Source organism: Nycticebus coucang, chromosome 10 (genome assembly GCF_027406575.1).
Source record: "Nycticebus coucang isolate mNycCou1 chromosome 10, mNycCou1.pri, whole genome shotgun sequence".
Taxonomy (NCBI): domain Eukaryota; kingdom Metazoa; phylum Chordata; class Mammalia; order Primates; family Lorisidae; genus Nycticebus; species Nycticebus coucang.
Window position 1 is genome coordinate 48,978,143 of NC_069789.1, and position 22,879 is coordinate 49,001,021.

General features: G+C 39.2%; 1 protein-coding gene across 13 annotated transcripts; it reads left to right on the forward strand.

Moving 5' to 3' along the window:
- The first annotated feature begins 658 nt into the window (after positions 1 to 658).
- On the forward strand, positions 659 to 22,853 carry ANGEL2 (angel homolog 2). 13 transcript variants are annotated; one of them, XM_053606196.1, is made up of 10 exons: positions 683 to 898; positions 3,036 to 3,361; positions 8,803 to 9,059; positions 9,781 to 9,850; positions 11,262 to 11,683; positions 15,655 to 15,781; positions 16,194 to 16,251; positions 20,330 to 20,493; positions 20,875 to 21,050; positions 22,416 to 22,554. In XM_053606196.1, the coding sequence occupies exons 1-9, from the start codon at positions 840 to 842 to the stop codon at positions 20,916 to 20,918; spliced, it is 1,527 nt and encodes a 508-aa protein (XP_053462171.1). In that variant the 5' UTR covers positions 683 to 839; the 3' UTR covers positions 20,919 to 21,050; positions 22,416 to 22,554. The 13 variants fall into 13 exon arrangements, with proteins under 13 accessions (XP_053462169.1, XP_053462177.1, XP_053462171.1 ...); XM_053606194.1 differs by lacking the exon at positions 20,875 to 21,050 and having other exon boundaries at positions 659 to 898; positions 22,416 to 22,853; XM_053606199.1 differs by lacking the exons at positions 3,036 to 3,361; positions 20,875 to 21,050 and adding an exon at positions 6,299 to 6,549 and having other exon boundaries at positions 690 to 898; positions 22,416 to 22,853.
- Positions 22,854 to 22,879: the final 26 nt, after the last annotated feature.

Below are 22,879 nucleotides of genomic sequence, written 5' to 3' on the forward strand. Positions count from 1 at the left end.
TTCAGCACTTACTTTGTTAGAAAGTGTCCATTTGACGATCTACTTAGTGCTACATTTTTGACATTATTATGCTTTTTGATTCTTTCTTTCTTTCTCTCTCTCTTTGTGTGTGTGTGTGTGTGTGTGTGTGTGTGTGTGTGTGTGTGTGTGGTTTTTGGCCAGGGCTGGGTTTAAACCCGCCACCTCCGGCACCTGGGACCGGCGCCCTACTCCTTGAGCCACAGTGGGGGGAAGAGATGAAAAAGAGAGAATGGCTTGGTATCCCAAAGAAAGAAGGAAAACTGCCACCGAATTTATACACTAGATTTTATAGAGGTGGACACACAAGAGCTCTATGGACGTTTTTTCCGCAAAATTAATTGCAAAAATCCGTCCGGCCTCAGTTCATGGGAACCCACAGAAATGCATTTCTTCAGCTTCAAAATCCACTTGTTGCATCTCCCCATATACGTTATAAAAATACTCGAAAATAATATTTATTCCTTCTTAGCTCTCATACATTTAACGCAGAGCACTTACGCTGCCCAGCCCTGTCCAGAAAATGCGTTTCTTTCTCTTTAAGACAGAAGTCGGGCAATTTGCCCTATTCAAATATGGCTGCTCATGCATACTACCTCCCCCCCACGCATGCTCCTTGGACGCAATTCAGGAAATAACAACTGGGCAAGATGGAGACTCAGCCAGCGGCGAGACTGCACCTCCCAGCATGCACTGCAGCCGGACCGGGAGTGGAAACGTCGAGTGATGGGGGATCCCTTCAGTGTTTTAGGCCGCTGCTTCAGTTATAAAGATTGAGGCGGAACCCGGGCCCGAGAATTGGACCGCTGAGGACTGGGAAGATGGAAGCGTGGCGCTGTGTGAGGAGGGGCTACGGCCGCTGTGTGGTGGGAAGAGGCCGGTCAGTAGGGCTGGATGCCTAGAGGGAGGAGAGAGGGGCGGGCGGCCGAGACGAACCTGGGGCGGGGCAGGCTGGGGAGGAAGGAGGAGAAAGAGGGTCTGAGCCGCGGTGCATCCGGGACCAGCCTCCGGAGGCCCTGATGGATAGGTAAACCCGGCGGCCAGCCGGCGGAGCGCTGGGCCGACGAGGTCTGGGGCTTGACGCGGAATTCCTGGGCCGCTGGCCAGGCTGGTGCCTTCCCGACCCGCTCCAGTGGCCTTGCAGCCCCGGCCCACTGTCCCCAACCCGACCTCCAAAGCGGCATTGGCTTGCTCCCCAGACTCCGCAGCGCCGTTCCGGGGCCGCCTGTCCGCGGGGAGGCCGCCTGCCCGCAGTCGGTTCCCGCGCTTGACCCCGAGGGAGGCGCGCGTCTTCCATTCACGCCAGGAGGGGTTTGTGTTTTGTTGGTGTGTTAGTCTCTCTCAAACTTCAGTCACTTGTATACCAACCCTCATGATTATGGGCAAATTCTCCTCCCCCACCCCCCGTATTATTTACTGGGTATATTTCTTTAAATTGAGTCACTTTTTTTAAAGCACTTAAGTAGGTGCATCTGTGTCTCCCTAAGCAGTGTTTGCAAGATCTTGGGTTTTATGTACTGATTATGTTTTTTTCCCTAAGGAACTTTAAAGTTAGTACTTAGACGTTAATTGTGTACCTTATGAAGCCAACTGGTGTACCACACACCATGCATGGGAAACACAGCATTGTGTTAATTATTACATAAGTCATGGGGATCTGGTTTGAGCGCCAGTAGGCTTGGGACTTGATGACAATTCAATTCAACAGTGTTTCCTGAGTACCAGATGTTTGCCAGGCATTGTGTTAGGCACTTGTGAAGAAACTGGAATTAAAATGAATAAGAAAGCTCTGGCCCCGAAGTTGCTTAATACCTTAAGAGGAAAAAAATCCATATAAATAACTACAACTATAGAGAAAGAGTGTTGTAGTAAAAGTATTATATTCCCACGCAGTACCTTATTAGGATAGAAAATGCATGCTCCTAGTGCCCCAAATTCCTGTCTTTCAGAGTTGTCATAAAGCAGGTTAGAGGGCTCAGTTAATGCCTGTAAAGATTTACAATTAAGTTGATTTTATGGAACATTTTGCCAATACACAAACTGGAAAAGTTTTAAAATGCTGTTAAAACAACAACAAAAAACTAATGTGTGAAAGTCAAATAGCATTAAGTGCAATTAAAGCAAAATTCCTGTACTGATACAAGTGAACATTATTGATAATGTCTTTGAAATATACCTGCAATGAATTCTGGAGGAAAGAAGTCCTCTGAATCTTAACATTTTGCCAAAGTAGTTGAGTAAGAAGAAGATGGTGCTTCAACTGCAATGTTTCTTGAGAACCTAAGAGCAACGTATCTATTAAAAATAATTTTAGCGCTATTTTGGAGATATTTTGGGTGATGTCTTAAATTGAAGCTGTTAGGTTTGGAGTGTTGGTACATTCCTAGTAATGGTTCCTATCCTCTTTCATTTACCTCTAGAAGAAGTGCGCTTTAAAAAAAAATGGAGAAGTAAATTATGCATCCACTGATTAGCAGAGGAAGGAGTTTTGTGAAGTTGTGATAGGATTTTGTTTTCCCAGCTGTACCAGTGTTTGGAAAAATCGAACTTTGGTTTAAAAAACTGTTCAGAAAGGTGTTTTTTATTCCAAATGCAAGTGGGAGGAGAGATTTGCATAATTGTAGTCCAGTATGTGTTCCATATTTGTTCTTAGTATTATGTTTGCCATGGATTTCATTTTCTTGCTGAGTTTTATTAGGTGGTAGAAAGCTATTTTGAATACCAGTTTGGTGGTTGAGTGGACTTTTTGAGAGGTGTGTGGTATTTTGGTAGTCTGGGTGGCATTCTGTGTTACGTATTCAGAATACCAGTCATGGTTGTTTAGGGAAAGAATATTGAGGTATTGATGCCAATAGTTAAATCAGAGGTGCTTTTCCCTTTATGCTTCATAGATTTAGAATTCATCGTTTTAATCTTATAGACATTATCTTCAATTGAGGAAATACACTATTTTTAGATTTTGTGTCCTATAGCTGAACAAAAAGTGGTACCTTAAGGAGTGTATTTATTTCTTTTAGATACCCCACGTTTCCCCATCACCTGAAGAGTCTGGGCAGAGACTGGACTACACCGTGGGAGAATCTACAGAGATGTTGCTGGAACAGACATATTTCTAGTTGTATGAGGTGGCCTGGACATTATTCTCGTGCTCCTTACCCATACTTCAGTAGTAGGCATTTTTCACTAAATTGGCGACCACCTTGTTTGTTTGAGTCTAGAACTCAGTTTCAGTACTATAACTGGAGACCTGACAACCTAAGCCAGACATCTTTGATTCATCTCTCTAGTTACGTCATGAGCTCTGAGGGAGATGAACCTTCATCAAAACGAAGAAAACACCAAGGTAAAGGTGACATTTATCTTGGTGCAGAAATAAACAAGTTATAGACTAAGTTAAAGCTTTCATATCTAATCCTTAAAACCTCCCATAGGTTTTATAGGTGTTGGGCATTTATTTTTAGCCAGTAGTTTTTTTGTTAGTAAAAAATGAATTATTTTTAAATGTCTTACTTTTTATCTTACCTTAATTGTGTATTTCTGGCTATAAAAATAGAAATGACTCTACAGAGAGAATAAGAGAAGAGAAATAGATTACAAAAGTAGGTTTAATTTAAGAATATTTGAAAATCCAAATGTTATTGAAATAAAGGTCCTTAGATTCTCTAGAAATTGGTAAATGTAGGGCTGGGCGGTGGCTCACACCTGTAATCATAGCACTCTGGGAGGCCGAGGCAGATGGATTGCCTGAGGTTAGGAGTTTGAGACCAACCTGAGCAAGAGCAGGACCCTGTCTCTACTGAAAATAGAAAAACTGAGGCGAGAGGATAGCTTGAGCCCAAGAGTTAGAAGTTGCTGTGAGCTATGATGATCCCATGGCACTACCCAGGGTGGACAGCTTGAGACTCTGTCTCAAAAAAAAAAAAAACCAAAAACCCTAGCTCAGTAGTTACTGCGCCAGCCACATATACTGGGGCTGGTGAATTCAAACCTGGCCTGAGCCTGCCAAACAACAATGACAACTACAACAACAACAACAAAATATAGCTGGGCATTGTGGCAGGTGCCTGTAGTCCCAGCTACTTGGGAGGCTGAGGCAATCACTTGAGCCTGAGAGCTGGAGGTTGCTGTGAACTATGACATCATGGCATTCTACCGAGGGCAACATAGTGAGACTCTTGTCTCAAAAAAAGAAAATAAATTGGTGAATGTCAATATCACATAAAGGATAAGGGTAAAATAAAAACAAAACAAAAAAAAAGTCCACAGATCTTAAAAATTTTATGTTTTCATTTCTAATGCTAACATTAAAAAATGTAAGACAAGGTTCGGCGCCTGTGGCTCAAGCCGCTTAAGGCGCCAGCCACATACCCCTGAGCTGGCAGATTGGAATCCTGTCCAGGCCTGCCAGACAACAATGATGGCCGCAACCAAAAAATAGCCGGGTGTTGTGGCAGGCGCCTGTAGTCCTAGCTACTTGGGAGGTGGAGGCAGGAGAATCACTTAAGCCCAGGAGTTGGAGGTTGCTGTGAGCTGTGATGCCACAGCACTCTACCCAGGGCGACAGCTTGAAGCTCTGTCTCAAAAAATATATATATACATACATACATATATATATATTATATAAAAGACAAAAGGACTTTTAAATAGAAACAGTCATGAATGAAAGACATTTTCTTATAGAATAAGATTTTAGTGTATTAAATCTATATTTCTCAAATTGAGGTCTAGAGATAATAATATTGAGAATCTGAAGTATTATCTTTAAGAAAGGAAACCACATCTTATTCAACTTTGAGAAAATTTTTTAAAAAACATTGACTGCTTCTATTTTTGTCATATTCTTTTTTTTTTGTTTGTTTGTTTTTTTTTTTTTTTTTTTGTAGAGACAGAGTGTCACTTTATGGCCCTCGGTAGAGTGCCGTGGCCTCACACAGCTCACAGCAACCTCCAACTCCTGGGCTTAAGCGACTCTCCTGCCTCAGCCTCCCGAGTAGCTGGGACTACAGGCGCCCGCCACAACGCCCGGCTATTTTTTGGTTGCAGTTTGGCCGGGGCGGGTTTGAACCCGCCACCCTCAGTATATGGGGCCGGCGCCTTACCGACTGAGCCACAGGCGCCGCCCATATTTATGTCATATTCTTTAAACACTAACTAGACTACCTCTGTGCTGTCAGTCCTGCCCCCACCCTCTCCATCTCCCCCATATCCTAAAAGTAGAAATGATGTGTCTAAGTAGAATCTGGAATTGTCTTTTTTGTTGAACTATAATTTTCAGTGAAGATCATTTCTCTGAAGATATTGGAGAGTAGACTGTGTGGGTGTTCATGTGTAGGGAGCTCTCGTGTAAGTTTGCTGAAGGAAGACGTTCAGAGCGGGTCTCACCTGGAAGTTAGCATAGAAAAATTAATCAGTGCTCTTCTGTTTTCCTCTGCCTCTGTTATCAGTAGTCTGCGGATTCAACTGGGTCCAGTCAGGATTGTTAAACTAATGTTCAAGTAAATATGTATCTTACTGCTACACAGTTACAAAGAACCTAGTTAGAAAAAATAGATAGATATAAATAGAAATTCTAAGCACCCAGAAGTGAAAATCTGTTTGTGTAGTCCTTCACCACAGCATATGGAGATAAGAAATGTTTGTTTGAATGAAAGAAAGATAGATTTATAGGCGTTAAAATTAGATTCTTAAGAATAATCCATGATCTGTTAATCCAGGGCCAAATCATGATATCAGATTGCTTTTCATTCATATATTTGTTGGTCAGCACACTCCTTTTGTTTAGCCTCTGTTAAATCTGGTGTGCTCTCAGAGCTGTGGCTTACTAACATAAGCATGGACTTAGGAATGACTCCCAGTTCTTTTTTTTTTTTTTTGCAGTTTTTGGCTGAGGCTGGGTTTAAACCCACCACCTCCGGCATATGGGGCCTGCGCCCTACTCCTTTGAGCCACAGCTGCCGGGGACTCCCAGTTCTTATTTTTTTTCAATGCCAGCAGAAAAACAGCTGCTTTCATTTCCGATCCACCACTAAAACTATATGAACTTGGACAGGTTACTTAACCTCTTTGTTCCTTGGAAATTTAGTGTAAAATAATGCCTACTTTGAAAGTGAGTTGAAGATGAAGTGAGATACTGTATGTCAAAGTGCCTAACACACTGTTGGCTTCATAGTAGGTACTCAGAAAATTGTGGGTTTTTTTCCCTTTAATGGATGGGGAATTACATTTACATACTGATAAGCCTTGATTTCAACCTGACTCTTTATATGTCCATTCTTCCTAGGTGTTGTGAATAAGGAAAATGCTCTTCGTTAAGCCATATTTGTGACTTCTGATATTTCACTAACACTTTTCAGTCAAGAGAACAGCATTGCTAACTTGCCCATCACTTTAAAATGGTATTTGAAGGATTTGTATGACTCAATTATGACTTTTTAATTAGGCACTCTAAAAACCTGATCAGGCCTATTGCTTACTTTCTTTGATTCATCTGTCTTCTCTGCTGTGATCACCTTGTTCCTCCTGATATGGAAGGTATATAAGTTTTTCTAGTGTGAATTTATGTTGTAAAGTATATGAAGACCAAAGATTATCCTCTTTATCAGTGGTTTTCAAATTGTCTTCCATGGAACCCAAGCAATTCAACACCTTTCTGTAAGTGTGTTAAAAATAAATACAGTCAGGATAAAATGTGTGTTCACCCTAGTCCCAACATGCCATGGATTGGTGTTCCATGACATGAAAAATGATGCCAAAGGGTTCTACAAGCTATAGAAGTTTGAAAGCCACTGTATTAGTTAGATAATTTATTTGCTTCCACCTTTTTTCTTTATCCTTCTATTATTTTCATGATATCATAAATTTCTAATCCCCTTATTCTACCATTTTCTTCTTTTCTCTGGTCAAAATTTTTATTCCCTCAGTGCAACAGGTATCAGCTATTTAGATTTTGAGGAAAGCAATCCGATTGAACTAATTTATCAGGGGATTTTAAAATTATTACTTCATTGGCATTTTTAGATAATGTGTTATTTTTATTATAAATATATTGTTTTTATAGAAGATTTGGAAAAATATAGAATATTCTCAATCCAAAAAAAAATTGGATTGAGAATTGAATCCTCAATTCAATTTTTAATTGGTAGAATTTTAGGTATTATAACCCAGTGAATTGAAAGCCTTTTTGCAGGTTAGAGGGAGATATTCTGGGCCTGAGAGTTTTTATATAATTTAATCATGTTTGGAAGTCTATCTGCAAATCTATTTTCCCATGTTCTTCTTACTTCTTGTTTTCGCCTTCTTTTGAGTTCATACATTTTCTGAAAGTTCCATGTTTTTTTTTCATGGCTTCCATGGCAGTAGAAGCATCCTCTTTACTGATAGGATGAGGGAGACAAGATCAAAGGTGAACACACAGATACGGCGGTCATTTTTAAGTTAGAGACTACCTACAGTTGCAACCCTCATGCTTCTCTATTCTCTTTTCATCCCTTTTCTTTTCATTTTTTGAGACAGAGTCTCACTTTGTTGCCCTTGGTAGAGTGCTGTGGTGTCATAGCTCACTGCAACCTCAAACTTATGGGCTTAAGTGATCTTTTTACTTCAGCCTCCCAAGTAGCTGGGACTACACATGCCAGCCACAGTGCCTGGCTAATTTTTTGATATGGGGTTTCACTCTTGCTCAGGCTGGTTTCGGACTCCTGAGCTTAGGCAGTCCATGTGCCTCGGCCTCCCAGAGTGCTAGGATTATAGGTGTGAGCCACCGCACCTGGCCATTTTTTTGTTTGTTTTTTCTTTTGAGACAAAGTCTGACTCTTTTGCCTGGTCTAGAGTGCAGTAACATCATGATACCTCACTGCAGCCTCAAACTCTTAGGCTCAAATGATCCTTCTGCCTCAGCCTATGAAGTAGCTGATGTGCCACCATACCTGGCCAGTTTTATTTATTTATAATATTTTTATAGAAATGGGGTCTTATTGTGTTGCTCAGGCTGATCTTGAACTCTTGGCCTCAAGCTATCCTCCCACCTCACCCTCCCAAAGTGCTAGGATTACAGACGTAAGCCACTATGCCCAGCCTCTATTCATTGCGTTTGCAGAATATAAACTATGACACGTTCTTAGCTGTTACATGATAGGGTCATCAACCAGCCATCATTTATAAGCATTCTGTAGCTGCTTTACATTTAACTCTCTTTGGTGTACGTTAAACATATTTTTGTTCATTTTGTTTGCATCGTTCCACTTTAAAACTGAATACTTCTATTTATTGCCATTATACACCATTCATTTATTAATATAAACCAGAATTCTGAACTAAGAATAGTTTCTGGAACTTAATTATTTGATGATCTTATCCTACACAAGGGAATAAAAATATCATATGAAGTCATCTTCTTGAAAAGCCAACTGTGACATATTATTATGGTTCTAAAGTTGCTGAGCTTATGTGTGGCAGAACCACTTCTTAATCATAGAGAAATGAGAAACTACAACCTCTGTACAGTCTTGGCTTTATTAGCATATACTCTCAGCCTGTGCAATGACTTGCCAGATCTTTTAAAATGTGTTTTATACCTCTTGTCAACCAATACATCATGTTACTGCCTTTGTAATCAATTTGATGACAACTTCTGGTCATTTGGTGCTATATTACCATTTCCTAAGGCAAAAAATTCTATTCTTTGTCTATGGGAATTTTTAAAAGCCTGGAAAATGCTTATATATAGGAAACTATATGATCCCCTTCTGATTAATTCTTTATATTTTATCCTCTATATTTTAACAGGAGTGATAAAACGGAATTGGGAATATATATGTAGCCATAATAAAGAAAAAACGAAGATACTAGGAGAGAAAAATGTTGACCCCAATTGTGAAGACAGTGAGGAAAAGTTTGACTTTTCAGTGATGTCCTATAATATACTTTCACAAGATTTACTGGAAGATAACTCACACCTTTATAGACATTGCCGGCGGCCAGTACTACACTGGAGTTTTAGGTTTCCCAATATTCTGAAAGAAATTAAACATTTTGATGCAGATGTAAGTGTAAAATATTACCAAAATTCTTCATATAAGAAAAGGTTGAATTAAATGTTTCTTTTGTGCATTTGTGAACTAGATGATTTTCTTCATTTTGTTTATGGGGTAAGAAGGGAAGATGTTTAAGAATAATGATGGAATAGTTCTTAACAAGTTCTTAATTATAATCTTATAAGTATAAATAATCATCTGACTTTGAAAAAGATACAAAAACTTTAATAATGCTCAATTTTGGGATAGGGATTAGCAGCATATCATTCAGTAAATATTTCCTTTGATTTGAAATTTCAGTAATTAATACAGTTTCATCAACATGATAGCATTCAAAAAAATCATCCTTCTTAAGAAAGGACCTGAAAGATTAGTATTAAGGAACATGCAAATTCACGTAAAATATCTTGACATGTAAATTTAAAATATTTCATTTTGAAAATAATTAATTTTGGATGAAAGGAGAGCTCCATTTTATTAAAAAGCCACAGTTTGTTTGTTTGTTCATTTGTTTATTCATTTTAGATAGGTTAGACATTTGCCCACAAGGCCAGAGTGTTGAGGTTGATCAAACTTGGGAATACTAATTTGGTAGATCTGTAAATAATAAATGTTACAGTCATTTCAATTATCATCAGGTTTGGGGTTTTAGAAGCCTGTTTTTAAAGGTGAACACACAAGAAAATTTATGTGTATGTCTCTGTAATTCAAACTATTTTTTTCTTCCAAGGTACTTTGTTTGCAAGAAGTTCAGGAAGATCATTATGGAACAGAGATCAGGCCAAGTTTGGAATCACTGGGTACAATGTAACTTTTATCTTAGCCAAATTTACTTTTGAAGATTTGTGTTATTATTAACTTGCTGACAAAGGTGTATGGTATATTTAGACTAAAAATCTTAATTTTGGAGACAATTTCAAAAGGTCAGGAAAAGATTGAGGTATTTCAAGTGGAGGCTTTTGTGTTGATATATAATTTAGACAGAAATTATAATTGTTGTAATTTAGACAAAAATGTAAGAATCTCTTAGTAGCTCCCTTTCCTAGGAGTTACTTTGCCGACCACTGGACTTCTGAGATTTCTGTGCTCCATAAGATAAGGGATCATTTTTTCTAGTACATTGTAATGCCAGTATCTACCAGTGCCTCATGGAAGAAGCTGAAAACTCATTTGATGATAAACACTTCTAGAAGTAGGTCATCTGTGATCACACAAGTTTGAGAAATGTGTCTACTTTGCATTCATTCATTCAGTAAATATTTTTTGAGTGCCTGATACATACCATGAACTATTTTAGGCAGTGGGTAAGACAGATAAAAAGTTTCTTTTTTTTTTTTTTGTAGAGACAGAGTCTCACTTTATGGCCCTCGGTAGAGTGCCAAGGCATCACACAGCTCACAGCAACCTCCAACTCCTGGGCTTCAGCGATTCTCTTGTCTCAGCCTCCCGAGTAGCTGGGACTACAGGCGCCTGCCACAACGCCCAGCTTTTTTTTTGGTTGCAGTTCGGCCAGGGCTGGGTTTGAACCCGCCACCCTCGGTATATGGGGCCGGCGCCTTACCGACTGAGCCACAGGCGCTGCCCAGACAAAAAGTTTCTTTCCTTGTGGAGCGTATATTCTACAAGTGGAGAAAGGCTGACAATAAACCAAATAAGTAAATAGTGTATTTAGTAATGATAGTTTTCTGGAGAAAAGTAGCAAAGTAGAATGGGGAAGATTTCAGTTTTAAATGTCACCCTGATTAGACAGGGTGACAAAACAAAGATTTGAAGGAGGTAAAGTAATGAGCCATGATTAGTGCATTCCAGGTAGCAGAAATGGCAAGGGAAAAGCCCTGAGATTAGAGTGTGTTGGGCCAAGTGAGGAGGACAGTGTGGTTGGAATGGCATGAGGGGCAGGAGTTATAGGCAAAAAGATCAGGGGGCAGCGAGTGAAGGGGTAGACATAAAGCCTTATTCTGCTCCTGATTCTGAGTTTTATTAGGATGGAAATGGGAGAGACGCTGGCATATTAAGGACTTAGTCTTCCAGTAAAGAGGCTGGTAAAGAGGCCTAGTCTTAAACATTTTTGATTCCAGCATGCGTAAAGATGATTACTAATGTTTATACAATATACTTTGTTAAACATTATTCAAAAGTATTAGGTTAGTTATATTTTGACGTGTATGTATAAAAACAGTCCCTTCTTTTAAATTCATTTCTTTCTTATAGGTTATCACTGTGAATATAAGATGCGGACAGGAAAGAAACCTGATGGCTGTGCTATTTGCTTCAAACATTCCAAATTTTCACTCTTATCAGTGAACCCAGTGGAATTCTACCGCCCTGATATTCCTCTATTGGACAGAGACAATGTTGGATTAGTTTTACTCTTACAGCCCAAAATCCCGTGTGCTGCCTCTCCTGCGATCTGTGTAGCTAATACACATTTGTTGTACAATCCAAGGCGAGGTGATATTAAGTTAACCCAATTGGCAATGTTACTGGCAGAGATTTCTAGTGTTGCCCATCAGAAAGATGGTAGCTTCTGTCCTATAATTATGTGTGGTGACTTTAATTCTGTTCCTGGTTCTCCACTCTATAGTTTCATAAAAGAAGGAAAATTGAATTATGAAGGACTTGCCATAGGAAAGGTAAGTAATCACTTCATCATTATTAGGGGATAGACTTAGTTGCTCTTTTCATCATAACTTCATAATGTAAGGATAGTTGTTACATGGCTGTTTGGAAAGCTTGGATGATCCAGTACCCTCATTTTATCAAGCTATCGTGATTTTCCACAACTACTAATAAGTAACTATATTCATGTGGTTGAATTTCATCTTATCCATCTATCTGTGGCAACCATACTGCTAGGAGGAATTAGCGAGTTAGCGAGTAGCAAAACAAACAAACGAAAAAAACTCCAAAGACCCAAATGAGGAGTATGGGAAAAAAAAAAAGGCATCATAGACAACAGACATGATACTTCACAGATAAGGAACTACTTACTCAGAAGGTAGCAAGAAAGAATTTGGAATGTTGGATGTGGATAATACAGTTGGCAAAACGTTAATTTAATATTATGTAGATAAATATTTTAATTCTTAAGCTTAGACTAATTCATCTCATGTTACTGTTTCTATTGTGCTTCCCAGTTTACTTTAGATCACTTGATCTTCAGTGTATGTAACCAAAATAGGTCCTCCACCCCTAGAGTTTTGAGTGATAGTTTAAAGTTCTGTAAGAGTTGATCTCTCTTAGGTTACAGGCATGCCTCCCTCGTTTTAGTGTGCTTTGCTTTTTTGCACTTCAACAGCATGCGCTCACTTCCTGTCTCTGTGACACGCTGGTAATTCTTACAATATCAGACTTTTTGTTATTTATCTGTTATGTTGATTGTAATGAGTGATTTTTGATGTCACTGTTGTAACTGAACCGTGCCCATATAAGATGACACACTTATTTGATAAATGTTGGGTGTGTTCTGACTGCTCTACCAACTGTTTCTTTCATTCTCCTTGGGCCTCCTTATTCCCTGAGACACAACAATATTCAAATTAGGCAAGTTGATAGCCCTACAGTGGCTTCTAAGTGTTCAAGCGAAAGGACCATCTCTCACATTAAATCAAAAGGTAGGAATGATTAAGCTTAGTAAAGAAGGCATGTGGAAAGCCGAGATAGGCTGAGCTATGCCTCTTTTGTAAACAGGTAGCAAAATGGTGAATGTAAAGAAAAAGTTCTTAAAGGATGTTAAAAATGCTACTGTAGTGAATACAGGAATGTTAAGAAAGTAGAACAGCCTTATTGCTGATATGGAGAAAGTTTGAGTGGCCTGAATAGAATATCAAACCAGCCACAACATTTTCTTGAGCCCAAGCCTAATCTAGAACAAGGCCCTAACTCTTCAATTCCTTGAAGACTGACAGAGAGGTGAGGAAGCTGAAGAAAAGGTTGGTTCATGAGGTTTCTAGAAGGAAGCCATCTCCATAACATAAAAATGGAAGGTGAAGCAGCAAGTTTTGACACAGAAACTGCAGTTCTGAGTTATCTAGAAGATCTAGTTAAGATCATTGATGAAATCATTGATGAAAGTAGCTGCACAGAAACAACAGATTTTCAAAGTAGATGAAACAGCCTTCTATTGGAAGAAGATGTTATCTAGCACTTTCATAGCTAGAGAAAAGTCAATATCGGTCTTCAAGGACAGGCTGACTTTTTTTTTTTTTTTTTTGTAGTTTTTGGCTGGGGCTGGGTTTGAACCCGCCACCTCCTGCTTATGGGGCCAGCGCCCCACCTCTTTGAGCCACACGTGCTGCTGAGGCTGACTTTCTTATTAGGGGCTAATGTACCTGGTGGCTAAGCTGGAGCCAGTGCTCATCGACTATTCTAGAAATCCTAGGCCCCTCAAGAATTATGCTGAATCTGCTCTGCCTTCGCTCTCTCAGTGGAAGAGCGAAGCCTGCCTGACACACCTGTCTAGAGCATGGTTTACTGGCTATTTTAAGCCCACTTAAGACTTACTGTTTAGAAAAACATTCATTTCAAAATATGATTGCTCACTGACAGTATACTTGATGGAGATATACCAGGGGGTAAATGTTCTCATGCCTGCTAACACAGCATCCATTCTGCAGCTGATGGATTAAGCAGTAATTTGCACTTTCAAGTCGTATTCTTTAAGAAATTTTATAAGGCTTGGCGCTCGTAGCTCAGCCACAAGGGCTCCAGCCACATCCACCAGAGCTGGTGGGCTTGAACCCAGCCCAGGCCTGCCAAACAATGACAACTACAACAGAAAAATAGCTGGGCGTTGTGGCGGGTTCCTGTAGTCCCAGCTCCTTGGGAGGTTGAGGCAAGAGAATTGCTTAAGCTCTTAATCGTTTGAGGTTTCTGTGACTATGATGCCATGGCACTCTACCAAGGGCAACATTATGAGACTCTGTCTTAAAAAAAAAAAAAAAAAGTGGAGCCTGAAGCGATGACTGATTTGCTGCAGTCTCATGGTAAAATTTGGGCAGGTGAGGAGTTAGCTCTTAGGGATGAGGAAAAAAGTTGGTTTCTTGAGATAGAATCTGCACCTGGTAAAGATGCTGTGAACATTGTTGAAATGACAATACAGGATTTAGGATGTTCTATAAACTTAGTTGATAAAGCAGCAGCAGGGTTTGAGAGGATTGACTTTTTTTTTGAGACAGTCTCTTTCTGTCACCCTGGGTAGAATGCTGTGACGTCATAGCTCACAGCAACCTTAAACTTTGGGCTTAAGCTATCCTCTTGCCTCAGCTTCCTCAGTAGCTTGAGCCACCACACACAGCTCTGATTCTGGTTATTAAAGATCGGTTCTGTGAGTAAAATGTTGTCAAATAGCATCACATGCTACAAAGAAATATTTTATGAGAAGGAGTTCATCAGTGTGGCAAACGTCATTGTTTCATTTTAAGAAATTACAACAGGGGGCGGCGCCTATGGCTCAGTCGGTAAGGCGCCGGCCCCATATACCGAGGGTGGCGGGTTCAAGCACGGCCCCGGCCAAACTGCAACCAAAAAATAGCCGGGCGTTGTGGCGGGTGCCTGTAGTCCCAGCTGCTCGGGAGGTTGAGGCAAGAGAATCGCTTAGGCCCAGGAGTTGGAGGTTGCTGTGAGCTGCGTGAGGCCACGGCACTCTATGGAGGGCCATAAAGTGAGACTCTGTCTCTACAAAAAAAAAAAAAAAAAAAAAGAAATTACAACAGCCAGTCCAGCCTTCAGCAACCACTACCCTGATCAGTCTAGCGGTTATCAACACTGAGACAAGATCCTCCACCAGCAAAAAGATGACTTCTTGAAGGCTCAGATGTTTGTTACCATTTTGGGGCAATAATGCATTTTAAAATTAGGATATGTACTTTTTTTTTTTTTGAGATAGTCTCACCATGTCGCCCTCGGTAGAGTTCCATGGTGTCACAGCTCACAGCAGCCTCAAAGTCTTGGGCTTAAGCGATTCTCTTGCCTCAACCTCTCAAGTAGCTGGGACTACAGGTGCCCGCCATAACACCAGCTATTTTCTTGTAGTTGTCGTTGTTTAGCTAACCCAGGCCGGGCTCGAACCTACCAGCTTTGGTGCATGTGGCTGGCACCATAACCACTGTGCTACGGGTGCCGAGCCATGTACATCTTTGTAGACAAAGTGCTGTTGCATGCTTAGTAGACTACAGTATTGTGTAAATTTAACTTTTATGTTCACTGGAAAACTGAAAATTTGTGACTCACTTTATTGTGATACTTGCTTTATGGTGGTGGTCTGGAACTAAATCCTCAATATTAGAGTATGCCTGTATTTGGAACTATATTGCAGGGTAGCAAAAAAGAATGGACAGTATTAGTGCAAAGCTATAGGCCATTTGGCTGCCCAAATTAGAGAAAAATGTGTAGGAAAAGATTATCATTTTCATATAACTAAGTGCTTTTCAAATTGTATTTGAACAAGATTGTATAAGCACAAATAATCACAATATAATGAATATGGCAATAAATTTTAAAGAGTAAAAATTGGGGATTTACTTTATACATAAGACATAAACTTTTCAGTAAATGAACTATTTAAAATCTATTCACTTAAGGTACCTGTTGAAATTTTGTTTAGGTATCTGGCCAGGAACAGTCTTCATGGGGACAAAGAATTTTATCTATTCCAATTTGGCCCCCAAACCTAGGTATCTCACAGAACTGTGTGTATGAGGTACAGCAGGTACCAAAAGTAGAAAAGACAGGTAAGTGTTTGCAGTACATTCTGGCAGTCTGCTGGGTAATACTATTCCCTTTGAAGATATAAAACTAAATTTTTAAAAGAATAACATCTTAAGGGTGACTATTCATATAAATAAATATATAGTTATTCATTCCTTTCTCTTTTGTCTTAGCGCTCTAAATTTTACTTTTTTAAAGTTCCAGAATTATCTGTGCATGATTTATTTGCATGTTGCTTTGGAATTGTTGGTATTTTATTTTTTCTAATTCTAGAGACCATTGAAATATATAGATTCCAGGATAAAACATTTAACTAGGCATCTACTTAACCTACATATGTCTTGAAAACTATTTCTAGGATAAGACAACTATACTAAGGCAAACTAGAACAAAACCATATTAATAGTATTAATATATTTCTCTTTGTTCTGACAGACAATAATCTGGCACAAACACAGCTGAAGAAAACAGAGGTCCTAGTGACAGATGAAAAGTGAGTTCTGGAAAGCAACAGTAGATATTTGCTGACTGTAGTTGAATTAAAAAATCATTTCTCAAAAATCACATGGGTGAAAAATACAGATGATGATAGTGAAGACTGCTGGTTCTTAAGTCAAGCAGACCTTAGATCCAGTCCTGCCCCTGCTATTTTTTTTTTAATTTGAGATAGAGTCTCATTTTGTCACCCTTGATAGAGTGCTGTGGCACCATAGCTCACAGCAACCTCAAACTCTTAGGCACAAGCGATTCTCTTGCCTCAGTTTTTCATTTTTAATAGAAATGAGGTCTCACTTTTTTTTTTTGTAGAGACAGAGTCTCACTTTATGGCCCTCGGTAGAGTGCCGTGCCATCACACAGCTCACAGCAACCTCCAACTCCTGGGCCCAAGCGATTCTCTTGCCTCCGCCTCCCAAGTAGCTGGGACTACAGGCGCCCGCCACAACGCCCGGCTATTTTTTGGTTGCAGTTTGGCCGGGGCCGCATTTGAACCTGCCACCCTCGGTATATGGGGCTGGTGCCTTACTGACTGAGCCACAGGCACCGCCCTGAGGTCTCACTCTTGCTCAGGCTGGTTTTGAACTTGTGAGCTCAAGGGATCCATTAGCCTCAGCCTCCCAGAGTGTTGGATTACCTTCATGAGCCACCATTCCCAGCCATGAACCTGCTATGTGATTTTTGGCAAGAATCTTAACATCTCTGAGGTTGCTTCCTTATTTGGGTTTTTGTGAAGGTTAGACAAAGCAAAGCATGTAAAGCAATGATTGATGCACAGTAAGTGCCTGGGCAGTGTTACAAAGGAAACTGCTTGTCCTTGTTTATGTGCCTGGACTAGCTCAAGTACTGTTTAAAATTTATTGCCATTATATATTTAAACAAAAGTGAAATCACGAAAAATAGTCACCTTTGATTTACTAGCTCTCAAAACAGTCTGGAAGAGGGATGATCCAAAAAAAGAGTATGCTAGTTGAAAAGATGATCATTTTTATTTATCTCTTGAACTGTAGGAAAAGGTTTTTAGAAGTAGAGGGCTGAAGATGCCAGGATTCCATATTAAAGAAACATGAAGGGTGGTGCCTGTGGCTCAGTGAGTAGGGCACCGGCCCCATATACCGAGGGTGGCACGTTCAAACCCAGCCCCCGCTGAGCTGCAACCAAAAAAAAAAAAAAAAGAAACATGAATACTTGGGATGATGGCTAAGAATTGTTATGTTAATATAGCAGGACTGATACTTTAATCTTTTCTCTTTGGGAGATTCTTTTTTTTTGTTTGTTTTTTGTTTTTTTTGTAGAGACAGGGTCTCACTTCATGGCCCTCTGTAGAGTGCTGTGGCCTCACACAGCTCACAGCAACCTCCAACTCCTGGGCTTAAGCGATTCTCTTGCTTCAGCCTCCCGAGTAGCTGGGACTACAGGTGCCTGCCACAACGCCCGGCTACTTTGGGAGATTCTTGAAGTATTGTGATCATTTATTTTGTCTCTCTTAAAGTTCCTTTCTTTAACATTTTAATTTAGGAACCAAATTAGAAGCATGTTTTGCTTTATCTGCTTTTTTTTTTTTTTTTTTGCAATCTTACTTTATTTTGTATACCTTATTTTAGAAAAATATTACCTCACAATTAAGAACCTAGTTGGAAAAGAAGCAATTTAAAAAAAAAATTTTTTTTGGCTTGGGCTAGGTTTGAACTGCCACCTCCAGTATATGGGGCCAGCGCCCTACTCCTTTGAGCCACAGGTGCTGCCCAATTTAAAAATTTTTTAAAATGAATATTTAGGGCAGCACCTGTGGCTCAAAGGAGTAGGGCACCGGCCCCATATGCCGGAGGTGGCGGGTTCAAACCCAGCCCTGGCCAAAAACTACAAAAAAAAAAAAGAATATATAAAAGTTAATGATTAGGGTGACACGTGTGCCTCTCAGTAAGGTGCCGGCCCCATATACCGATATACCGAGGGTGGCGGGTTCAAACCCGGCCCTGGCCAAACTGCAACAAAAAAATAGCCGGGTGTTGTGGCGGGCGCCTGTAGTCCCAGCTACTTGGGAGGCTGAAGCAAGAGAATTGCTTAAGCCCAGGAGTTGGAGGTTGCTGTGAGCTGTGTGATGCCATGGCACTCTACCTAGGGCAATAAAGTGAAACTCGGTCTCTACAAAAAAAAAAAAGTTAATGATTAAACCTTTCAAATATAGTAAAAACTTCTCTGAGTAAGATTAATAAAGAAGGCTAATCTGACACTTAGTTCTTGTAGTTCTTAAATCTTTTCATAATAAAATGGGGTATAAGATACTTTAGAGTATCTTTATATAAATAGTTTATATGTTTATAGGCGTAGCTTATATCTGTAAATTGAAAAACTGGTAGCAAGATTACAGTTTGCAGGACACCTATTTGAAAATTTAGTAATCTTATAAGTCCTTAAACATAAAAGTTACTAAATTTTTTTTTTTTTGAGACAGAGTCTCACTCTGTCACCCTAGGTAGAGTTCTGGGGTGTCACATCTCACAGCAACCTCAAATTCTTGGGCTTAAGCGATTCTCTTGCCTCAGCCTCCCAAGTAGCTGGGACTATAGGCGCCCGCCGCAATGCCTGACTATGTTTTTTTTACAGTTGTCATTATTGCTTAGCTGGCCTGGGCTGGTTTCGAACCTACCACCCTCGATGTATATGGCTGGCGCTCTAACAACTGTGCTATGGGCACCGAGCCAAAAGTTACTAAAATTTGGAGGGCACTCTTATTGAATTACTTTTGTGCATTGACATATAAACACTTTAAAAGCAAAGGAAACATCTCTATGTATCCTCAGCACCTAAGATAGTACTTAGAACTTAGTTGGTGTTTGATGGATAATTTTTTTCTTTCCATAAATGCTATTCACCATGATGGTGGATAAAGTTTTAAAATTTTCAGTTTCCATCAAGGCATGAAAGATCCATAAAATTCATCATGTGTCACTAGAAAATGATCTTTAAATACTTAACCCATAACATCACATATATTTTTTGCATGAAATAAATGTAAACCATTATGGAAGCTATTTTGATTCAGTACAAAATTATATCATAGCAAAAATAAGCAGAAGAAAATAGGGCCCCTCTGACATCTTTTGATGGAAGTTTCCAAGTAATATTCCTGAAGGTCACTTTGATTTTCTTTCTTAAAAATGCAACAACAAGGCTGGGTGCAGTGGTTCACGCCTATAGTCTTAGCACTCTGGGAGGCCGAGGCGGGTGGGTTGCCTGAGCTCAGGAGTTTGAGACCAGCCTGAGCAAGAATGAGACCGCTTCTCTAAAAATAATCAGGTATTGTGGCAGATGCCTATAGTCCCAGCTACTTGGGAGGCCAAAGCAAAAGAATGGCTTGAGCTTGAGAGCCTGAGGTTGCTGTGAGCTATGGCGCTATGGCACTCAAAGGAAGGTGACAAAGTGAGACTCTGTCTCAAAAAAAAAAAAAACAACAAAATTTGTAAGTTATTTTAAAATACATGTTCATTAGTGAGTGGAGGCTCTTAAACACGTTATAAATAATAAAAAAATCCCATTAGTATGTTAATTGAGCTTTTTTTTTTTTTTTATACCTGCATGTATTATATCTTTGTTAATGGGTTTTGGTTATCACTGCATAAATAATGCTAAATTATTATGTGGTGTATTTATTTGTTTATTTATTTTTGAGACAGAGTCTCCCTTTGTTGCCCTTGGTAGAGTGCCATGGCGTCATAGCTTACAACAACTTCAGACTCTTAGGCTCAAGGGATTCTTTTGCCTCAGCCTCCCAAGTAGCTGGGACTATAGGCACCCACCACAATGCCCAGCTATTTTTTAGAAACAGAGTCTTGCTCTTGCTCAGGCTGGTCTTGAACTCCTGAGCTCAGGCAATCCACTCAGCTCAGCCTCCCAGAATGCTGGGATTACAGGTGTGAGCCGCCACACCTGGCCTTATATGGTGTATTTAAATAAAAGTTTTTCCTACTGTCTGGTCTTAGTCTACAAAGTAAATGAAAAGTACTTTAAATATGAGTAATTATAGAAGTAATGAAAAAATTGATAAATGCTAACACTTCTTCTTTTTAATTTAGATCATCTTCAAATTTACAGCACCATTTCAGCTTGTCTTCTGTTTATTCACATTACTTTCCTGACACTGGAATTCCAGAAGTGACCACCTGTCATTCCCGAAGTGCTATAACTGTGGATTATATTTTCTACTCTGCAGAAAAGGAGGATATTGCGGGGCTCCCAGGTAAAGAATACATGCGATCTTCAATTCTGCTGGAGAGCACAGTAGCTAAAACCTTAAGGTTGAGAAAGTTGGCTAAACATCTGGATAAAGTTATAGATTAAAAAGTTAAAATATTTTGAAATAGATTGGTACTGTAATTGAATAAATCAGTTGATTACTTACACACAAGGAGGCAATAAAACACTCCAAATTATTACCTGAGAACTTTATCCTCAGGCCCACCCTCCAGTTCTAGTCAGCTTCTGATTTATAGGTCTTTCATATTGCCCTTTGTTTTTACTTGCCATAATCTACTCTTTTTTCTGTGATAAAACTAAGTATGTTGTTAATGGTTATAGTTTTGTGCTTAAATTTTACTAAGGCGTGCTGCTTTCATTGTAGAACCATGCTTATGCTGCCAAGAACAGACAGTTTTGTTATGCTGACCCTGGAATATTGGATCTTTTATAGAAAAGTGTATATTAGAGGAGTGTCCAACCTGTGGCCCATGGGCTGCATGCTGATTTTGTGAGGACTTTTTTTTGCTTATCTGAGTTGGTGTCAAATAATCATGAAAAGTATGTATGGACTTTTTTTTTTGCTAATCAACTTCTGTTAGTGTTTGTGTATTTAGTGTGTGGCCCAAGATAACTCTCATTCTTCTAATATGTGGCGAAAAAAAACGGTTGGACATCCCTGGACTCTATACTATGACTTTTCAAAAAGCAAAACACTTTGCCTTGTATGATTCAGTGAAAATCAGCTTTCAAACTTTAACCAAAGGATTTAAAGTGGAGCAGAAAATGTACTTTAAAATTACTGAAAGTACAAGTTAGGAAAACTTTGAAGTCCAAAATGTGGGTAGCTATATTTTCTTATTTTCCCTTTTTTTCTCTTCCAACTTTTTGGCATTACTTTTCTTTTCCCCTTTTTTTTCTGTTTATGTCTCCTGCCTTTCTTCTGGGAATAATCTTTTTTTTCTTTTTTTTTGTAGAGACAGAGTCTTACTTTATGGCCCTCTGTAGAGTGCTATGGCCTCACACAGCTCACAGCAACCTCCAACTCCTGGGCTTAAGCGATTCTCTTGCCTAAGCCTCCCATGTAGCTGGGACTACAGGCGCCCGCTCTGGGAATAATCTTATTCGTAATACTCAGGAGGTGGAGTTTACTCCTCTTGTACAAACATAGATCAATTCTACAAAATATGGCTGCTGCTTTGAATTTGTATGAAGGTTCTGGTAGTTGTCATGCCAATAGAAGTTCACTAGGTGGCAGGAGAGTGTCATGGATCAGCATCTCAAATTTCTTAGCATTAAGAACTTGTCATCTTTTACTCAGTGGCTACTGACTCTCTGAGACTAAATTATACTAATTTATAAACTTCTACAGGCCTGTGGCTTGGTATGTCTGGTTTTATGCAACTACAGAATTGTTGGTGGATGAATTTCTTACGTAGCTGTCAAACTCAAATTTCTTTCTTTTTCTTTTTTTAGAAAGTGAAGGAACTTTATTATTAGAAGCCAGCTATACATATATATATATATATTTTTTTTTTTTTTTGCAGTTTTTGGCCAGGGATGGGTTTGAACCCGCCACCTCTGGCATATGGGGCCGGTGCCCTACTCCTTTGAACCACTCCTTTGAACCCACTCTTAACATTCTTATGTATTAAATTGATATTTTCTTCTAAAAATTACTTGTAGGACTTGAAATAGAAAAAAAATCTGAAATAGAAAAAAACTGAAAATTCTATGTAGTTTGAGAATTATAATTAGGTTATAATTCAATAAAGCTTTAATCATATTCTAAAAACTGTTTCATACTTGTCTTCTGGAGGGGTCGCAAATTCTATATCATAGTTTGGCAAAAAGACTTGTATTATTAATTTACAAGAATCTGTTTGACACGGTTTCATTAAATATATATGTGCTTCTTTAATGTAGGAGCTGAAGTTGCTTTGGTTGGTGGCTTGAAACTTCTAGCTAGACTGTCACTTCTTACAGAACAAGACTTGTGGACTGTTAATGGACTTCCAAATGAAAATAACTCTTCAGATCATCTGCCTTTATTGGCTAAGTTCAGACTTGAGCTTTGACTTCGTTTGTGTACAAAATTTTCTTTCCAATTTGTATTGTTTTTCGAAGAATGTAAAGTTCTTAAGTGTTTGCATGTTGTTTATTTTTGTGCTATGGAGTTTCTGGAGAGGTTATGTTAGATGCTTTGAAACATATCAAAAGAAACAAGTTTATAACAATTTTCTTTTTTAATAATGAAAAATATTTTCCTGACAGGTGAGATCTAAATACTCTTTATTATAAAAGAGGTGTAAAAATTTTTGTATTCTAAATCTAAGTAGAATTGACAGTAATTTTTAAATATAATGTGTCTTCTTCAGTCTGCTGAGTGA